We start from the raw sequence: 20,555 nt of genomic DNA, 5'->3' as shown, positions 1-20,555 counted from the left end.
CTCTTCTGCTCTACTGCTTTTAAAAAATGTTTAGTTAATGAACTGAACCCTATAAATTTTAAATAAAAGTGGATAAAATTGGCATCTCTATCTTATTCCTGATTTTAATAGGGATTCTATTAGTATTTCAGCATTAAAATGATTGGTATTTAATTCTAATACTCTTTATCATTTTTAGGATATTTATTTATTTTTCCTTCAGGAATAACTATTGAATTATTTGACAAATTTTTTGAATTTACAAAACTATAGAAATAGCCCTGTCAAGGGGTGGGTGGAGGTAGAGAAAGGGGAGGGCATAGGTGAGCGGTGGGGTTGGGGCGGGGCTAAAACAAAACAAAACAAACAAAAGAAATAGTCCTGCATTTTCTTGTGTCTGTGTAATTAGTGATGTTTGTAGATTTCCTGATGTGCCATGCTTGGTTTCCTGGAATAAGTTTAATTTATCATGATGGCTTATTGTTTTTAAGATGTGTTAAAGTCGCTGATAGTTAGTTTAGATATCTGTATTTATATTCGTAAGTGTGGTTAGGATTTTTCTCCATGTGTGGCATCTATGTGAGATTTTAGCATTGAGCTATGTCGGTGTTGTATAAAATAGGAGGTTTTTCCTTGTATGCTCAAGGACAGTTTGAATAACAGAAATACCTCTTCCTTTAGAGAACCTTTTTATGTCACAATCTAGTGATATAATATAAGTAGTTCCTATTATAAGTAGTTGATAGTTCTAGCATAGGAATAGGTAAGTTAGACCAGGAAAAAATGAACAAAACACCCAGAAACAGACCGAAGTAACATACAGTTAATATATTCAAAAGTATCAGGTCAAATTGATCAGGAAAGGATGCATTATTATTATAAATGATGCTGGGAAAATTAGCTTTCTATTTGGAAGACAACAATATTAGAACACTATCTAATGCCATGTTCTGAAATAAATTTTTATTGAGTTAATAATCTTGATGTAAAAATGAAAACTATTAAGGCATTTGAAGAATATACGGGCACAGTATTTTCTGGGGAGCTTTCTTAAGATGGTAAGGAGCCTGGAACCATCAGGGAAAAATTGACAGGTACATTTAGATTAAAAATGAAAAAAAATTCATGTGCAAAGGACACTTATAAACAAAGTCAAAGGGAAATAGCAAAGTGGCAAACCTACTGGCAGATATTATCTGTCACACTTATAAAAGATAGAAGTTTTTAAATAGTAACAAAAAAGAAGGTAAAACTCAGAAATTTGGGGCATAGTATGTGACATACTATGGAAGAATAGTTAGGCAATAAATATATGATTACTTTGGCAATATCTCTTACATATTTAAATATATAATCTCTTAAATCCAGAAATTCCAATTCTAGGTCTTTATCCCACAGAAATAATAGCATTTATACTTTTAATCATGTGTGTGTTTGCATATATGTATTTGCATATTTGGCTAACCTTAGGAAGTTGGGAAGGATACACTTCAAATTGTTAATGTAACTGTTAGGGTGGTTCTTTTGGAGGATAAAGTTGGATGGATGTCATTTTAATGACATCTGCATATAGCTGTTAGTGTAACAGCTCATGTAAGTAAGTTAAACTAGTAATATTAAAAAAATTGTTTTAACAGTTATTTTCTTTTATATTGTGATCATTTAACTATACCCATTTTGGATTTAGAAAAATATTTGATATGCCAGATATAAAGATTATTGTGAGCTATTTGTTTGATATATACTCTTTGTAAAGAGCATTTTTACAACAATATCAAAATGGCTTCTTCCTATGCAAAAAGAAATTAGCTCTGGTCCTTAGAAGAAAGTTTGTAGTAGAAAATTTGGAATTTTGAAGAATATTTTAAATATATAGTTTTTAAGTTTAGGATTTTATGTACATGTGTGACACTTTGGATGTGGTAAACTGCCATTTGGGCAGATGCTGTGTCTTGCTTAATTTACATTTTTAGTTCTTAGCATAGTAAGCAGTACTATTTGTTGGTTATTTCCCTTGATTTGACTGATTCTTAGCTCTTGTAGCATTTGGACATTTGTTGCATGAAGCTGTATAGTCTTATTCCTGACAGTTTCTAAAATGATATGAAATCTTCCTAATTTAGATTGAAAGCAAATATTTAAGTAATTTAGGCAAGTTTTAGTTATTGAAAAGTTTATTCGTAAGTTTCTTATATGAATACATTATATTTATATTGGCTCAACTAATTTTCCTTTTAAATAATATGGACAGTATTTCTTTCCTTAATTCAGACTACTTGAATATCCTTTAGTTTAGACTACAATCCATGAGCCAAATCTGGAATTCTGCCTGTTTTTGTCAATAAAGTTTTACTGGACACAGCCATGCTCATCCATGCATGTTTTGTCTGTGGCTGATTTTGTGTTCTAAAGATGGAGGCAGGTAGTTGTGACAGGCAATATATAGCCAATGGAACTTAAAATATTTACATTCTGGCCTTTTGTAGAAAAAATAGCTAAATCTTGCTCTAGAACATTGGAATAATGACTGTGGATTCCCTTACATACCTCTCTTAAGGCTCTCAAGGGAACCTTTGAGCCAATTCTGTTTTTTTTTTTGTTTTCCATTCTCAAAAAATAATTTATTAAAATGTATCAATCACATGGTGAGTCAATTTTGTAGTAGTACATACAAACATTCACAGATTTGTTACAAAGAAAACTGAACAGGTTTTGAAGTGAAGACATTTTAGTTGTGGAAATGGAGAGCAAAGTTAAGTACTTTATTTTTTAATTTGCAGAGACTGAAATGCTTAAAGATATGTGTGCATTAAAAAAAAAGTTAAAAAAAGCATGTTATCACCTTACACAGTGTGATTAAGCCTGCCTATTTCTAGAAAGAGTGATTTGAAGCTGAGAATAACTGCACGAATGGAACATTAATACACTTAGAGGGGACTGCTGAAGAAGGGTGAAATTTCTACTTCATGTGTCTTCCAGTGGGAATTCCTAGATTCCTAACTAATGTCATCATGAACATAAAATCGTTATGCCACAATGATTGAAAAATCATTGCCTCGTAGAGTCTGTTCACTACATTTGTGGTTATGTTTCCATACCACTATTCATTTTTTCTTTTTGTATTTTTTAAAAATTTGCATCCAAGTTAGTTAGCTTATAGTGCAACAATGATTTCAGGAGTAGATTCCTTAATTCCATTTAGCGCATTCCCCTTCCAGCTACCCTCTGTTTGTTCTCCATATTTAAGAGTCTCTTATGTTTTGTCCCCCTCCCTGTTTTTATATTATTTTTGCTTCCTTTCCCTTATGTTCATCTGTTTTGTATCTTAAAGTCCTCATATGAGTGAAGTCATATGACATTTGTCTTTCTCTGACTAATTTTGCTTGGCATAATGCCCTCTCGTTCCACCCACATAGATGCTAATGCAAGATTTCATTCTTTTTGACTCCTGAGTAATCCTCCATTGTGTGTGTGTGTTTATACATATATGTATATATATACATATATGTATATACACACATACATACATACATATACACCACATCTTCTTGATCCATTCATCTGTTGATAGACATTTGGGCTCTTTCCATACTTTAGCTGTTGTTGATAGTGCTGCTATAAACATTAGGGTGCATGTGCCCCTTCGAAACAGCATACCTGTGTCCCTTGGATGAATACCTAGTAGTGCAATTGCTGGGTCATAGCGTAGTTCTAGTTTTAATTTTTTGAGGAAACTCCACACTGTTTTCCAGAGTAGCTGCACAAGTTTGCATTCCCACCAGCAGTGCAAAAGAGACCTCTTTCTCCACATCCTCGCCAACATCTGTTGTTGCCTGAGTTGTTAGTGTTAGCCATTCTGACGGGTGTGAGTTGGTATCTCATTGTGGTTTTGATTTGTATTTCCCTGATGATGAGTGGTGTTGAGCATTTTTTCATGTGTCATTTGGCCCTCTGGATATCTTCTTTGGAGAAGTGTCTATTCTATTCGTGTCTTTTGCCCATTTCGTCACTGGATTGTTTTTTGCGTGTTGTTTGGTAAGGTCTTTATAGATTTTGGATACTAACTCTTTATCTGATATGTCATTTGCAAATATCTTCTCACATTCTGTCGGTTGCCTTCTAGTCTTGCTGATTGCCAATTCTGTTTATGTTCACAATTTGTTTAGTCAGATATTTACCGAGCACCAGTTTTATGAGAGGCATATTTCTAGGTGCTGGAGACACAAAGAGGGAACAGTGAACAAAGCACATAAAGTTCCTGCCCTTATGAAGTTGTCATTTGATGGTAGGGGAGACAGATAATTAAGCATGAAGATTATCTTCTTAAAAAGAGTAGATTTTTTTTTTTGAAGGCTCATGGATTTATTAACAAAATATGATACTGACTTAGGTTTGCCAACTATATTGCACCTTGGCTAAGTATTATATGGGATACAATGTCCATTGTTATTGAGACATAATTATTTTCTATATTGGTGAAGTTTGTGAAGGTCTCTCTCCCTTTTGGGTAATTTTGGGTTCCTAATCTGTTATTAAGTTTAATTTCTCACTGTGGATGTTGGGAGCTCAATAGTTCTATGTAAAATTCATTGGCTAACTATATGTTAAATTTTCTATTAGAGAAATTCAATGCTAAAATAAAAATGAATACTTAACACATATCAAGTACTCTGCCACATAGTTTAAATATCATACCTCATTTACTCCTGGTAACTTTATGAGTTATTATTTTAATTCCCTTGTTTGGGATGATAAAAGCAGAGTTCGGAGAGGCAAGGTGAAGCAGTTCACGGATGGCACCTGTTCACGTTAGCATCTTGGCCTGACTCTCTCCAGGGCTGCAGCTCCTGGCCAAAGTGCTGCTTAATACTTTTTTGAGATTTGCAAATAAGTGTTTTCAAGATGGCATTAATATAAATGGAACTTTACTTTTAATTGCCTTTTAATCTACCTATTTCTTTCCTTCCTTCCTTCCTTCCTTCCTTCCTTCCTTCCTTCCTTCCTTCCTTTTTCTTTCTGATTATTAACCTTTGAAGATAAAAGAGATAATTTTTTTCTTTTTCTTTCTGTATGTGTTTAAGATAATATAATCCAGGGAAGTGGAAAAGAAGGAATCTGCAAAAAGCGATTAATTTCATCAGGAAGTTCAAAAGGTACATCAGCAGAGCAAGACACAGGGAAAAAGTGCAAAAGTGCTGATCAGGAAGAGTGTGTCATTTCATCCAAGGTGATTTTTTAAAAAATTATTATTTGGGGGTGCCTGGCTGGCTCCTTTGGTAGAGTGTGTGACTCTTTTTTAAATTTAAAAAAATTTTTTTTAAAGTTTATTTATTTTTTGAGAGACAGAGACGTGTGAGTGGGGCAGGGGCAGAGAGAGACACAGAGTCACAGAATCCAAAGAAGGCTCCAGGCTTTGAGCTACCAGCATAGAGCCTGACGTGGGGCTTGAACTCTGAACCACGAGATCATGACTGGAGCTGAAGTTGGACACTTAACTGACTGAGCCACTCCAGTGCCCCTAGAGTGTGTGACTCTTGATCATGAGGTTGTAGTTCGAGCCCCACAGGTGTAGAGATTACTTAAAAACAAAATCTTTAAAAATATTTATTACTTGATCATTTATTTTCTTCATCAAGTGTTCTAGATGAGAATTATATGTTGTATGCAGCAAGGAAAAACCCAAACTGCTATTTATTACTTAGTTTATGAAGATAAAAACTAGACCAGGTTTTTTTGGCTTACAAAAACTAATATAATACTTGCTTTGTAGAAAACATACCTATTTAATTTAGAAATTTTCAGACTGGAAAAAAAATGGAGACCACTTGACTCTGGTTGTAATTGGTACCTCCATTCTGAAAACCTGGTTTCTTCTATTTCATTAGTCATCCTCAGACTGCATGTAGCCACCTGTTTCTTGATACCTGTGAAGAACAACTGATAGGCTAGTTCTTAATAGTCTATTGCAGGATTATTTCTGGGCTAATTTACAATATTTAGAAACCTTCTCTTTCGTCTTTCAGTTTTTGCTAACTCATTACAATTGTTTGGCTGACTTAAGCATTCTTTAATACTGGGTACTTAATGAAAATGGGACCTATTATTGGATGCATTTAAAATGAGAGAATTAGAGAAAGAGAGAGAGCATGGGTGAGCAAGCCCCAGGGCGGAAAGTTCAGGTGTTTTTCCTCTTCAGAGAGGGGTGGCTTTAGGTAACATTTTTTTGCGATCTGTAGTCCTGTGGCAGAGCCCTGTGGGGCCTCATCTTTTTAGTCTTGGTGGGAGCCAAAGGAGTAGGATTGGTTTTAGAATAGTGTACACTGGGCTGATTGAAATGCTATCAGGTGTTCCAGAGGGTTGGGCCTTTTATATAGTACTCACCTCACTCCTGCCTCATTAGAAAAGATCTGGCTTCTCACTGGATCGTTTCTTCCAGCTAGGGAAGTGGGGTCTAATCCCTGTGTGGTCAACTCCTTTGCTTACTTGTGGAGTCAGGTTTAATAAACAAAATGTTTTCTAACTCACATATATTGACCATTAAAGCTATTAAGATAAAACTTGTTTACTTTGAGCCCTCATATGCTCTATTTTCTGAACATATTAATATGACTGCCTTTTGTTTCCAAGAAGAAAGATTATTTTTTTCAGAAGAAAATTTGTAGTATATATATTTTGCTATGTTTATCCCAACTCATTACCCAAGCTTGGTAATTACAAAACTTAAGAACACTTTCTTAATTGATAGATTGCAGGGAGTAGTGAGCAGTAAACAGATCCAAGATATTTGAGGTATTTGTGAGATTTTGAAGACACACAAAGTAGACTATCTACAAGATTTGTGACTCTAATAATGTCTGGTCATGAAGATAATTGCTCTGAAATTGTCCATATTTCTCATTAATTCTTACATCTTTCTGCAGCTCCTTACGGGCTATATAATTGTCCATTTTGGGAGTGAACACGAGGGTGCTTGATCTAACTTTAAAGAAGTAATCTACATAATTCACATAATCTAATTAGGCCTCTGTTATAAACAGAAGGAAACCTACCTGAAACAACTTAAGCAAATAGTATTTTAAAAAAAATTTTTTTAATGTTTTATTTATTTCTAGGAGAGAGAGAGAGAGAGAGAGAGAGAGAAAGACAGCGTAAGCAGGGGAGGGTCAGAGAGAGAGGGAGTCACAGACTCTGAAATAGGCTCCAGGCTCTGAGCTGGCAGTCAGCACAGAGCCCGATGCGGGGCTCTAACCCACAAACCGCGAGATCATGACCTAATGAAAGTCAGACGCTTAACCAACTAAACCACCCAGGTGCCCCTTAAGCAAATAGTATTATAAAGCGTGTTAACTGTTGCTGGGAAGCCGGGTCCCAGGAATGCCAGAGCTCTACTTGGCCAATTGATTGCTCTTCCTTAGGGTTTCTGAGGGAGATTCACCTCTCCTAGTACAGGAGAAATAAGCCTCAATTTTCCATAACCTTTTCATAACCCTTTATGCATGTGTCTCTGGTAAAGTGGGGGCCATGCTCTGTCCCTGTCCAGTTTCAGTTTTAACACTGGTTGGCAGCTGGTCCTGAGGAGTTTCTATAGTGTGGAGCAAGTGAGGAAAAAAGTTAAAAGTGAGAGAAAACTAGAGGCTGGGCCCACCTATTTAGTCAAATGGCAGGAGGATTACCAGTTACAAGGGACTACGAACAGTTTGGCCAGGCCTATAGAGTAGACTTGGGTCAATTTACTTGGGTCAATTTAGAAAGAATCACATTCTCTTGGGGAGAATTGGTGAGAAAGGAAGTGGAAAGAAGGGGCAGAAATCACCTTGACCCTCCTGGGCCGTATTCCTGAGATCCTGATTCAGTCGGTCTGCAGGGCCTGTGCATCGTATTATTATAAATGAATTCCCACAATTTTAAGGGCACTGAAGGGTGAGAGCTACTGATGTACCATCATTTAACACCTTAGAGGAAACTGCGGACCAAGATCATATTGCTAGAGACCTCAGGACTCAAATGTAAGTCTTTCCATTTGGGGTATAATGGATTTCTCTACCACACAAATTAGACTGTCTACAGGCTTTGTGACTCAATGTCTGGTCATGAAGATAATTGCTCTGAAATTGTCCATATTTCTCATTAATTCTCTTACATCTTTCCGCGGCTTCTTACAGGTTATGTAATTGTCCAATTTGGGAATGAACATGAGGGTACTTGAATCTACTAATGTTAAAGAAATAATCTACATAATTCACATAATCTAATTACTGCTCTGTCACAAAAAACAGAAGGAAGCCTAACTGAAACAACTTAAGCAAATAGTATTATAAAGCGTGCTAACTGTTCCTGGGAAGCAAGCTACCCTAATATGTAGTGAGTTAACAGTGTTTTATTATTTCTGATAATTCTAGGGGTTGGCTGGATATAGCAGTTCTTTCATGACACATTTTTCGTGTTGAGCTGGGCTACATTCTGCTGGGAACTCAGCAGAGGCTGGAACATCCAAAATGGCTTTCGTTACATGAATGGTGCTTCCACAATGGTTGATTGAATGGCTGGTTGCTGGCTGGGCCTCTGTTTCTCCACTTAATGATTAAGTAATCTAGGCTGAGCATCTTCACCTGACAGCTGGATTTCAAGGGAGTGAAAGTAGAAGCATCCTTCTCTTAAGGCCTAGGATTGAAACTGGTACATTGTCATTTCTGCTGCATTCTTTTGGTCAGAGCAAGTTACCAGGCCAGGCTAGATTCAAGGGGAGGGGATAAGGACTTCCCTGCCTAACGGATAACGGGATGGAAAGAATTGTTGGCAGTCATCTTTGATGACTATCACACAAAGATGGAGGAATAATTTAGTTTCCGGAATGGAAAAGAAAACAGCAAGAACTATGGACCAAAAGACCAGCTGGGACAAGGGGCTTGATCACAATCATGTTGGTCTATGGTTTTACTATTTTTACCTCTTTAATCGTTCTTCATTGCTGTTGGTAGGCTTGTTTCACCTTGAGTACAACATGGTCACTGGTAGCTCCAGGCTCGTGTCATCTAGTTGCTCAGCTTAAGAGGAAAAATGAGTTTCTCTGTAGCTGCTTCTGTGTTAAGTTCTAGGGACTTGGGTCATGAAATCTCCATTTAGACCATTTATAATGGTTGGGGAGATGAAGTCGTTTCATTATCCCTTTCTGGGTTATATATGTACTTATTATCAGACAGATGGAGGAAAGGCGGTTGAGAAAGAAATAAATAGTAGGTATTGTATTTGGGGGCGATACTATAGTTAGATCTGGATAAATCAGAGAGGGGAGAAAACTGGTAGTTTTTAAGTTGGTGGATATCAGCCTAACAGATGAGTTTTGGAACAGTTGAGAACACTTGGGGTATACCATAAGGTGAAAGAGCAGATGTGAGGAAGAAAGGACTAGGACTTTCAGAATTTCAGTGTATCTAGAGGGGATTCTCTTGTTTTGACTTGGCCTCTGTTGATCAATCAGGCCTCTGTTGTCAAGGTGGTCAGTTAGGACAAAGAGCCAAACTGAAAGTGACTCAAGCCTTTTTTTACATAGTGCGACAGTGCAACCAAAGGGGGAAATGAGCTGTCAGCTTCCCAGTGTTACATTTTGTTCCAAGGAACAGCACTTGGCAAGGGTCAGGTAGAAGCAGCACAGGTATGGAGAATCTTCTAACTGCTGAGGATCCCTGAACCAAAGGCTTCTGCCTCTTTCTCGACCAGGAGGAAGAGGAAGAGCTAGGAGTGGAAAGGTACTGAGTCGAGTCAGAGTAGAGAAAAGTGCCTGTGCCTCAGCCAAGGCCCCCCCCATAGGGAAATCTCAGTGGAGATCCCAGGGAAGGGCCTTAGCCAATCGCCCCCTTCCCATACACACCTCTCCAAAGAGACTTCTGGATGGAGGCACCTGGGCAAGGAATGTACCATAAGTATGCCTCGTCCAGCACGGCTTGAGTCCTTACTTACAACTCCCTCCAGAAAACTGTAACATACTGGCTGTGTACTATGTCTGTATGGGGGGGTGGAGGGGCAGGGAAACTTCCCCCATGAAGCCTACAAGCCAAAGACTTGTGATTGTCTAAACTTGTACTTGAAAGATCACATATAGGATTTTGGCCTAGAGCCAGACTCCTCAGTCTATACCTTGCTCTACTGAATGCTGTTCCACATGAGTTCCAGACAGACCAAGAGGCCTGAGTGTACTCCAGTCAGCTGCTGTCTGTTCCTTTTAATCTGAGTTAGGGCTCCCACCTTGAATCCCATCTGCTTTTTTGTTTGATAGGCTTGACTAGACATTGTAGAAGGTGGCATATTAAACTAACAGTTTACAATAATGTAATCTTACCTCCATTTCCACCCCCCACCCATATTTGCCTGACCCAGATCTAAATTTCACATTTAAATCTTTGAGTACTTATAGTAATATGCCCTTATTTGAGCCTTGGGACTGATAGTATTAGGTGATATGGCAGGTGGAATGATCTTGACCTCTAGGTCTAGCTATGGGGGTCATAAGTCCCTAAGTCACATTGGGAGTCTTAGCCAGTTAACCCTGAGCATCCCAGAAGTCCATTCAGGTTGTAAGATATTAAAGAGATATAAAGAGGACAAAAATACCCAATTTAGAGCATCCTGAAGAGAAAGGCTATTCTGCCTTATTAGGATGCTATAGTGACTTATTTGGCAAAACCAACAATTTGGCAAGTATTTTCTCAGAAAGTATGAATCTGAACAACTGATCATAGAGTGTAATGCAGGCCTATTGGTAGTTTGGATATATCATTTTTTCTGCCAACTTGAAGACTGCAGTCAGGGTTATTCAGAAAGAATTTTTTAAAAAGTCATCCAGAATATCAAAAGGTCAAAGTATTCAATAAAGTCTTTAAGGCATCACCAAAAATAGGTTGTTTATTCTTGAAAGCTGGTTGGGAGGTAGGGTGGTATTTTGAAACTATCTTCACTTGTCTTGAGCACGTTAGATACCTTGGGTTTGCTGCTTATATTATAGTTTGGTGGAAGGTGTATGTTTGAGGGGAGGAGAAAGATGCTTATTTAATGTCTTTGAAGGAGATTTTGTATTAGGTGTTGAAAGATGGCTGGCATGCTAGCACGTGGGCGTGACAGCAAGAAGTATCAGTGAACGGCACAGTGTGAGCAGAAGCACAGAGGCAGGAAAGTGTGTGTGGCCCGTTAGTATACATTTACACTGGGTGTCACATGCATGCTTGCATGGACATGTGTGTGGATGTGGGTTGGCAGGTTAAGGGGAGGAAGCCACCACAGTAGACTGGGAAACAAATCAGGATGGCACTTGACACCAGACTGAATAGAAATCAGGACTGTATTGTATGGCGTCAGAGACTTTTTGGGAAGGAGAGTAAGGTGGTCAGGAAGATAGCTGTAGCAATGGTATGTAACATGGAGGCAGGAACCACCTAAGAAGCTGCCAGGGGAGGCCGCAGGGAATGAAGACCCGAGCTAGAACGGTGGCATTGGGACCAGAAAGAAGTGAAGGATAGGAGAGACAGTTTGGAGAGAAAACTAATGGAGCCAGATGACTTAACAGCATATTGAGGAGGAGGTATTGAAAATATTCTCAATACAACAGAGGATTAGGTTTGACAAGGGTGTAGCTGCTTGCAGTGAGGCAATGGTAGCATATCTCTGATAGCTGTCTAATAGACGGGAATGAAAGTCTATTTCACGGAGGAGGTAAAAATCAGCACTAAGGAGGAATTTCTGTTATATTTGTGTTATTTAGAAGCAGACTTGCAAGTTGTGCATTTAGAGTATAGGAGTATATGGAGGTGGAGGCTTTGTCAGTGAGAGCCATTTCCGGTTTCACTGCCTGTTCTGTGTTTATATGCAGCTTCCCCTATGCTAATAATGCTGACATGAGTATGCTAGCTGTTAGATATTTCATTTCTCTGTATACAGATGCCTGCTGTGGCGTACTCATACTTCTTTATGAAAATAGCAGGGGAGATGAAGACTATAACTTTTCTTGTGCAGCCATCTCTTAAGTAAATCTGTATTCCCCAGAGCTCCTTGATACTGGTTTATTACATCAAAGAATCCTACATACTTTGCTTCTGACTGGCCATATAATACCATTTATGGCATGGCTCTGATGAGCCCTACAGAAACATCTTTTTATTCATTTATTTATTCAGTAAGCATGCATTAAATAGTGGTAATGTAATGGCATTGATAATGATATTGATAAAAACAACTTATACACACAACCTAATTATGGGCTAGACCCACTATGATATACTTGTTTACGATATACTTATTTAATTTTTTAGAAAATCGTGGAAAGTTGATTGATAGTTTACAGATCAAGAGACCTGAAACTCTGAGAGTTTATTTTATTTTTTAATGTTTTTATGTATTTCTGAGAGAGAAAGCATGAGCAGGGGAGGGGCAGAGAGACAGAGACACAGAATCTGAAGCAGGCTCCAGGTTCTGAACTGTCAGCACAGAGCTTGACACGGTGCTTGAACTCATGAACTGCGAGATCATGACACTCAAAGTCTGACACTCAACTGACTGAGCCACCCAGGTGCTCTGAGACTCTGAGTTTAAATTAACTTGTTCGAAGTCAAAAGTTAAGAAATGGCCAATCAGATAATCAAAATACGATTTTTTACTTTAAAGACCATTGTAATAATCATTACACCAGCAGTCTTTCTGTTATATTCAAGGTAATGTGCTAGAATCTGGATAGAAAATGAATAAGATAGCTGATAAGTAGTTCATAGTCTTGTGGGGGACATGCTTAAATACATGAAATAATGTGACACTACATAGATTTTTCTCGAGGCCTTGTGGACTGCTTAATCCAAGCCTTGTGGACTGCCTAAGCCAACTCCTAGGGAAGGGATCCTCAAGTAAGTGATCTGAGTTGAATATTAACAGAAGAGGAGTAGGCATGAACCAGGTGCAGAAGAGGTAGAGGAAGGACTCCATCCACGTAGATGGGCAGCAGGTACAGGAGCAGAGGGAGTACAAATAGTATGCTGGGAACTGTTGTTCTTAGAATTCTTGGTATAAAGCTGGGTGACAATGTGAGATGAGGTTGGAGCTGGCAATGGGGACCAGTTGTAGAAGAAGGACCTTGAAATGTTTTTGGCCACAGAGATAATCCTGGCAACTCTTTAGAAAAGAGATGGAAAGAGAACAAAATAAAAGACAGAGGGATGAGGACATCTCAGTCAAGAAATTAAGAGGATCTGATGGAGGTTAGTGCCATTAGGATGGCACAAGCCATTGGGTTAGAGAAATCTTTAAGAAGCACTACTGCAGGACTTGTTGCTTGCATCTGGACAGAGTGAGGGAAAGGAGTGAAAGACAGACTTCCAAGTTTCTGGCTAGAATGGATGGAGAAGTCCTGTTGGCAGAAACTTGAAAGGATTTCAGTTTTGACATTTTGAGTTTGAGGTATGCAGGATACTGAGGAAGAAATGTCTAGCTCGTAGTTGAGTATAAGTTTGAAGCTCAAGAGTGAATTTGGGACTGGAAATTGGGATTTTTTTTGAGAGAGTGAGCGAGAGCGAGAGCGCACGAGCAAGCATGAGCAGGGAAGGAGCAAAGAGAAAGATAGGGAAAGAGAGAATCCCAAGCAGGCTCTGCATTGTCAGCACAGAGCCTGATATAGGGCTCGAACTCATGAACTGTGAGATCATAACCTGAGCTGAAATCAAGAGTTAGATGTTTAACCAATTGACTACCCAGGTACCCTGGAGGTTGGGATTTTTGAATCCTTAGTATGTGGGTGCTAATAAAACTAATGCAGGACTTTTAAGGCAACTTGGTACAGACATTCTTCCCAAGGGTAACGAATTACTTCAATGAACTTGAATTGGCAAGAAGTTCTTTATCCTGTCCTTTCTGGCACGTTAAAACTTCAGATGGTTTAGGGACAAGGGAGGGCTTGCTGGGTTAACAGACTATTTTGATAGCCTTAATAGTACATTCCAGCCACCTCCCAGCACCAGGGTCACCTTATACTAACTCCATGCTCCTTGATCCTTGAGGCCTCTAGCATATATTTTTATAGTGAAGGGAATCTGGGTTCTCTATCTTGAATCTTCAGCCTCCCCCATTTCATTCTTCACATTTTCATCAAGTCTAAGAAATAAGCAGTGTGGGTGTTTATAGAATATGGCCCTTTCTGCCTTTCTCCTGCTTCTTCCAAGTACAGAGTACCTTCCATCTTTCCTGTCCCTCCCCTGAACTTTGTAACTGGCACAGGTCGAATTTATGTCTCAGCAAACTTACAAATTACTGCATGTAATGGATTTTTGGGATCATTTATAAATAATTGAAACCATGAATGTTAAATTCTTGAATGCCAAGGGTCTACTGAGTATCAATATTTCATGAAGTTCCATAAAGAACATTATGAATTCCAGCTTTTGTGCCTCTTAAAATATATTTGAGAACACCTGATCCACAGTATTGATATCTGTGTCTTTATCATTCATTTTTCTTTTAGAATAAATTAGCATGTTAAAGTTACTCTTTGTGAAGATTTATTTTAAGAAACAGGGAGAGTTGAAATAATGTTAAACATCTCATATCTTATATTTCATTTTCTTTGGTTTGTTTTTTATTTTTTAAATGGCAAAAAATACATGCTGTTGTCAAAAAATAGACTGTCAGAGCATGTGGAACATAGTGAGAATCTTGATTTGCCTTATCCTTCAATCCCATTGGCCTTACTAATATTTTGGTTTGTATCCTTCTAACCTTTTATTTGGATTTATACAAGTAAGTACACACATAGGTATATAGGGATTTTTTAAAAGCTAAATGGAATCATAGTATATATACATTATTCTTAATTTAAAAATCCATATATATAGAGAGAGAGAGAGAGAAAGAGAGGGGGAGGGTGGGCGGGAGAGAGAGAGAGAGATCTGTTCATTTTTCACCTCTGCTTAGTGTTTCATGGTAAAAATGGATTCTAATTTATTTTACTACTTCCCTAGTTGTGTCCTTTTTTTTCCCCTGTAGTAACTGACAGGATGTTGAGTGGGATTTTTTCCCTCTATCCTCCCCAAACTGCTGCTGAGGCCCAGAGCTGGGGACAAAAGTACTAAGTATAGGTATCTCATGTTTGAAAGGAGCCTCCAGCAGTGATAGCCAGGCCTTTCCCTGTGAAGCCTGTTGAAAGGTTTGAGAAATGTTCACCACCCAACCCCCAGGCTTTATACAAACTGAGGGGCCAGAAAATTTTTAAATTTGGGGAATGCTGTGTTTGTAGAGAGATGTTATGTTCTTTTTAAAACCCAAACTATAAGAGAATTCATTGTGGAATTTAGAGATACCAGTAGGAACAAGAGACAGGCATTTCATTGGATATCTGCTAACCTACCCTACTTCTACTTAAACAGAAAGGAAATCGGTGAGTTGACCCAGTGGGGAACTGCTATGAGGGGAGATGGGTCAGGATTGCCCCAATCCCACGCAGAGTTCCAGTCCCTGGCATGTGTCACTTAGTCATGTATTGGAGGGAGATGAGAGTGGGGTGTAACTGAGCAGCTTGTGAGAAAAGAATGTGTGTTTTAGACAGGTGTGGCATGAATGCCACTAGCTGAGGGTCAGCTCCAAGAGGTACCCAAACCACTGCCTTTCCTAGGGGTTATTTATTACTATACAAGAAACATGATAAGAACTAGATTCCTTTTGCAAGGTCTTTAGTTAGTTTGGATTGCATTTTAAAGTTATATACTATGTTTCTTAAAAAAGAAAAGACTATCAAAACATTTAAGTAATTAGTCCCAAAGAAGTCATACTAATTAGTATCTTCTCAGGAAATTTGAGCCATTGGATATTAAGTAATATCAAAACCAGCTTTCTCCAGATGGCAGGCCAGCATACATGAGTCTTTAGCTATAGATTGGTTTGAATCTTCCTATATACCTGGTATGACACAACACATCCTAGAAGTGGTTACCAGGAACACTGAAGTTTATCTGAGCAATATTTCCACTCCACAGGATGTATAAGTAATTAAGAAGTCATTTTTAATAGGATAGGACTAGGCTTATTGTTCCTTGGGGTAAGCACAGATTAAAAAGGTTCTGCAGTGATAATGAGAATATTTACTTTGTTCAAAACACCTTCTGGTTAAACTGAAACTTTTATTCAGATCATTTCAAGTGAGTCATTAATTTTCAGAGTTTGTCATAACACAGCTTCATACAAATTTTTCTATGAGGGAGGAGCAATTTTATCATTCAGCTAAAGGGAAAAAGTAATGATTGTATTTGTAGCAACGTGGATGGAACTTGAGGGTGTTATGCTGAGCGAAATAAGTCAGGCAGAGAAAGACAGATACCATATGTTTTTCTTATAAGTGGATCAGGAGAAACTTAACAGACGACCATGGGGGAGGAGAAGGGGAAAAAATAGTTGGGGAGAGAGAGGGAGGCAAACCATGAGAGACTCTTGAATACTGAGAACAAACTGAGGGCTGATGGGGTGGGGGAGAGGGGAAGGGAGGTGATGAGCATGGAAGAGGGCACTTGTTGGGATGAGCACTGGGTGTTATATGGAAACCGACTTGACAATAAACTATGAAAGAAAAAAAAGTCATGGTTGTATTTAGAGGGTAGAAATAAAGTATTGCAATAACAGAAATTATAAAGATAGCTCACGTTAAGAGCTATTATTGAATGGGAAATTTAAAAGACTGGTAGTTTTAGGGAGAAAGATTATATTGAAATGGAAGCAAGGTTGTGTCCTCTTATGTTTCATTTGTATTTTTCTGGTTATTTTTCAGTGAATGTTTGACATGATTATAAAGGTTTGATATAGCTGTATATTCCTTTTCTAGTAACTGTATATTATTTTAAAGTTATCAGATTAGAGACATGGAAAATGGCATTTTTAATAACTTTAGAATGTGAATCTTAAAGTTTAAAAAATGTAATATTGAATGAATCTTCCAATTTCATGCCTTTTATTAAATTTACATATTTCTTTTAAAGCATGTTTCATTTATTTCTAATATCTTTTTTCTGATTTATCTTGTAGGAAATGCTGCAGTCATCTTCTGCAATCATATTAGGTAATGCAGAAGTGAATAATGTGAAGGCTAATACACAGAGAAATGAAATCCCAGTAGAGGAACTTGGTAAGATTCCTGAACATAAGATTATTACGAAAGGAACGCGAAATAAAGAAGGCAAGGTGATGGACTGTTCTGAGAGTTACTTGAGTGTCCAGGGCAAATCCTTTCACGAGGAGTCTGAAGGATCTCCTCCTGAGTCCAGCTCTGATCTCCCCAATCCTGAAACTTTGCATGCAGAGGCAACTGATTCAGTTCCACAAGGTTCTGAAGAAAACAAAATCAAGAGGACATCCTGTATGTATGGGGCAAACTGCTACAGGTAAAATAAAATTACAGGTAGCACGAAATTCTGTTGTTTCAGTAGCCTGTAGCTATGTGATACATGTGTGTTTAAAGCTTAATAAAATACATTGGCCTAAAGGTTAGGAGCTTTATCATGTTTCTACTGGCTGGCACTTTCTCAATATTCATTACTGCGAATCCTGCTTGAGGCTTTCAAGATACAGTGGGGGAATGAAATGTTTCGTATGTAGACATGCTAATTAATGCAAAGACATGAACTAGGCAATCCAGACTTGAGAATTTAATCACCCAGACCTAAATACTTGCTTATTTAATGTCTTATTTAGATATTAGAAAGATGGCTTCATAAATAGTTGTAATATATAATGTAAATATCAAGAGAATTGTAAGCTGTGTTTAAGGCATCCTACTAGTGCTTTTTTTTTTTTTTTTATATTTTTCTACTTGTGCTTATGATTCACCATGATACTTTTATTTTGGTACCTGGAAAGCTCTGTACTGACTAGATGTCATGAGTCTTGTTTTTAACAGTGTAGCACATTGGTTCAATTTCTGGAATAATTAGATGTGTGTTACTTGGTTTCCTGCCATATCTTATAAATTATTTTTTTGTGGTATATCTAGAATTCTAGTATACCCTATTAATTATTTTTTCTGACCGTATATTTGCCACCTTCTCAGGAAGAATCCTGTTCATTTTCAACACTTTAGTCACCCTGGTGATAGTGATTATGGAGGTGTACAAGTCACATGTCAAGATGAGGCTGATGAGCGGCCTGAATGTCCCTATGGAGCATCTTGCTATAGGTATGTACACTTGAAACGTTAGCCTGTATTCCTTTTCTCCTTAATCTGTTGTATATTCAGAAGCAGTTGCAGGCAACTTCTCACTTTAAGCCCTTTACTCCTTAAACTTCCATAGATAGTAGGTTTTCATTTTGTTCATAGGTAGGATCCATAATGTTTCTTTTAGATAAATATACATTGTTGAAGTTATTAACCTTGTGAGTGCCTAAAATTGTTCCTCATTTCTAACTTTCCAAAATGCAAATTAGGGAATTGAGAAGCTCTCCATGCTACCCCATCATACACTCTATCCAGAAGAAGTGAAGATAAGCTACAAAATGGGAAAAAAATTGCAACCACATAATTGATAGTAGGTATTTATCCAGAGCGCTGAAAGAGGACTTACAGATTGCTATTGTTTTTCTCTTAGTGACATGTACAGGCTTTCTGTCCAAAAGAAAATCTAAATAGAGAATAAACTTATGAAAAAGTATTCAGTATCATTATTAATTAGGGAAATTTCACACCAGCATGTACACACATGCACATACACACATGCACATACATACACCCTTGAAGTAACTAATTCCTGTTCCCTTTTATTCATTCAATGGATATTTCACAAAGAATCATTAAATGCCAAGTACTGATGAAACAACGTTGAGTGAGATTACTTGTAGAAGGAATGTCAGTCTGTCTGTCTGTCTGTCTGTCTATCTGTCTATCTATCTATCTTTAAAATAAAATACCTTTCATAGCTCATGACAAAATGGTGATATTCCTTTTCGTTTTTAGGGAGCTTTAGGGAACATTTTAGGGAACTTTTGTAATATAGAATTTTATACATATCCACACGTGGGGGAAATTTAGAACAAGTTCCAGCAACGCCATAATTCATTTCCAAGTATTGTCTAATATTGTTTCATCTATACTTTCCTCTCTACCTGCTATCCCTACCCCTAGATTAGTTTGAATGAAACACTTGATGTTGTATCTTTTCATCCCATTTTATTCATAGGTATCTTAGGGTATATCACTAAAAGATAAAGACTTTCTAGAAATATACTGTAACACCATTATTAAATAAGTATCATTTAGATCCTATCAGGTATCCCAATTCTCTTATAGTCTCTTTTTTCTTCATTTTTTTCTTTGAATTAGGAGCCAGGCAAGGTCCATATATGGCAAAAGGCAGCCATGTTTCTTAAGTTATTTAATCAATTGGTTCCTCTTCATTTTTTTTCCCCCTTGAATATATTTGTTGAAGAAAGCTGACCATTTGTTTTGAGGAGTGTCTGATCGTCTGGATTTTGCTGAGTGCATTACCAAATTGTCATTCATTATGTTCCCCTGTATTTCCCTAATTATTGGCAGTTAGAGCTAGAGACTTGATCAGATATCAGTTCTAAAAATTGTAAAAGTTGCCTGGTCCTATGAATATCAAGTCCCTCTTAGTCTCTAAAATGCTTCTTGCTATAAAGTCTCCTTTGTCTAATATTTACAAATGTTTAGGAATTGCTCTAGATATACTGTTATTATTAATTTACAATTTAGTTTTGTTGTGGTCATATAAAATTTTTTAGAATTTATAATTTATTGAGATTTCGTTTTGGCCCAACATATGGTCTGTTTTTGTTGGACATGATATGTGCACTTATATATACTGTGATTTGGGGGAATAAGGTTCCATAAATGTCAATTTGAGCAAATAGTTATAGTGTTGTTCATGTATTTATTTGCTGATTTTTTTTTTCTTTAGTTCTATCAGTTACTGAGGAAAGGATATGAGAATCTCCACTGTAATTGTAGGTTTGTCTATTTCGTCTCCTAATTCTGTCACATTTTATTAAAATACCACTGTGGTCTGTCCTCAGTGGAAAAGCCATTAAAATGGGAAACTCACTCAAGCTGCTCTCTTTTTCCATGTGTTGACTCCCCTCTGCTTTTGGTGGCTTTCTATAGCCTTAAGATTATGTTTGTTTGTTTGTTTGTTTAAGATTATTTATTTATTTTGAGAGAAAGAATGAGAAAGAGAGAGAGCATGAGCAAGTGGGGGAAAGGAAGAAAGAGGGGGAGAAAAGAGAGAACTCCAAACAGGCTCCATGATGTCAGCACAGAGCCTGACATGGGGCTCAAACCCGTGAACCGTGAGATTATGACCTAAACTGAATCAAGAGCCGGACACTTAACCAACCGAGCCACCCAGGCACCTCAAGATTATTGTTTTTATATTTTTAACAGAGTATAATTGTTACCTGTAGGAGGTTTAGTCTGATATGATCTCCTCTGTCATTACCAGAACTAGAACTTCTGCTTTGTGTGGTATAATATAGCTACTCCAGCTTTCATCGGTTAGTGTTTGTGTGATATCATTTTTCATCCTTCTTCTTTCAACCTCTGTCCTTATATTTAA

At 37.5% G+C, this 20,555-nt stretch overlaps 1 protein-coding gene across 4 annotated transcripts in view; it reads left to right on the top strand.

The window, feature by feature from the left end:
- APLF (aprataxin and PNKP like factor) overlaps nt 1-20,555 on the top strand; it is a 79,788-nt gene that overhangs the window by 35,869 nt on the left and 23,364 nt on the right. For 2 of the 4 annotated variants that reach the window (XM_039239618.1, XM_039239619.1), the window contains 3 exons: nt 5,061-5,206; nt 17,017-17,372; nt 18,038-18,163. In XM_039239618.1, coding sequence (XP_039095549.1) covers nt 5,061-5,206; nt 17,017-17,372; nt 18,038-18,163 — 628 coding nt within the window. Of the gene's footprint in view, nt 1-5,060; nt 5,207-17,016; nt 17,373-18,037; nt 18,164-19,901; nt 19,952-20,555 lie in introns of all 4 variants that reach the window. The other 2 variants (XR_005529736.1, XR_005529738.1) reach the window with 2 other exon arrangements.

Source organism: Hyaena hyaena, unplaced genomic scaffold (assembly GCF_003009895.1).
Source record: "Hyaena hyaena isolate Hyena2069 unplaced genomic scaffold, ASM300989v1 scaffold_158, whole genome shotgun sequence".
Lineage (NCBI taxonomy): Eukaryota > Metazoa > Chordata > Mammalia > Carnivora > Hyaenidae > Hyaena > Hyaena hyaena.
Note: the sequence above shows the minus strand (reverse complement) of the source record. Positions and strands in the feature narration are given on the sequence as shown.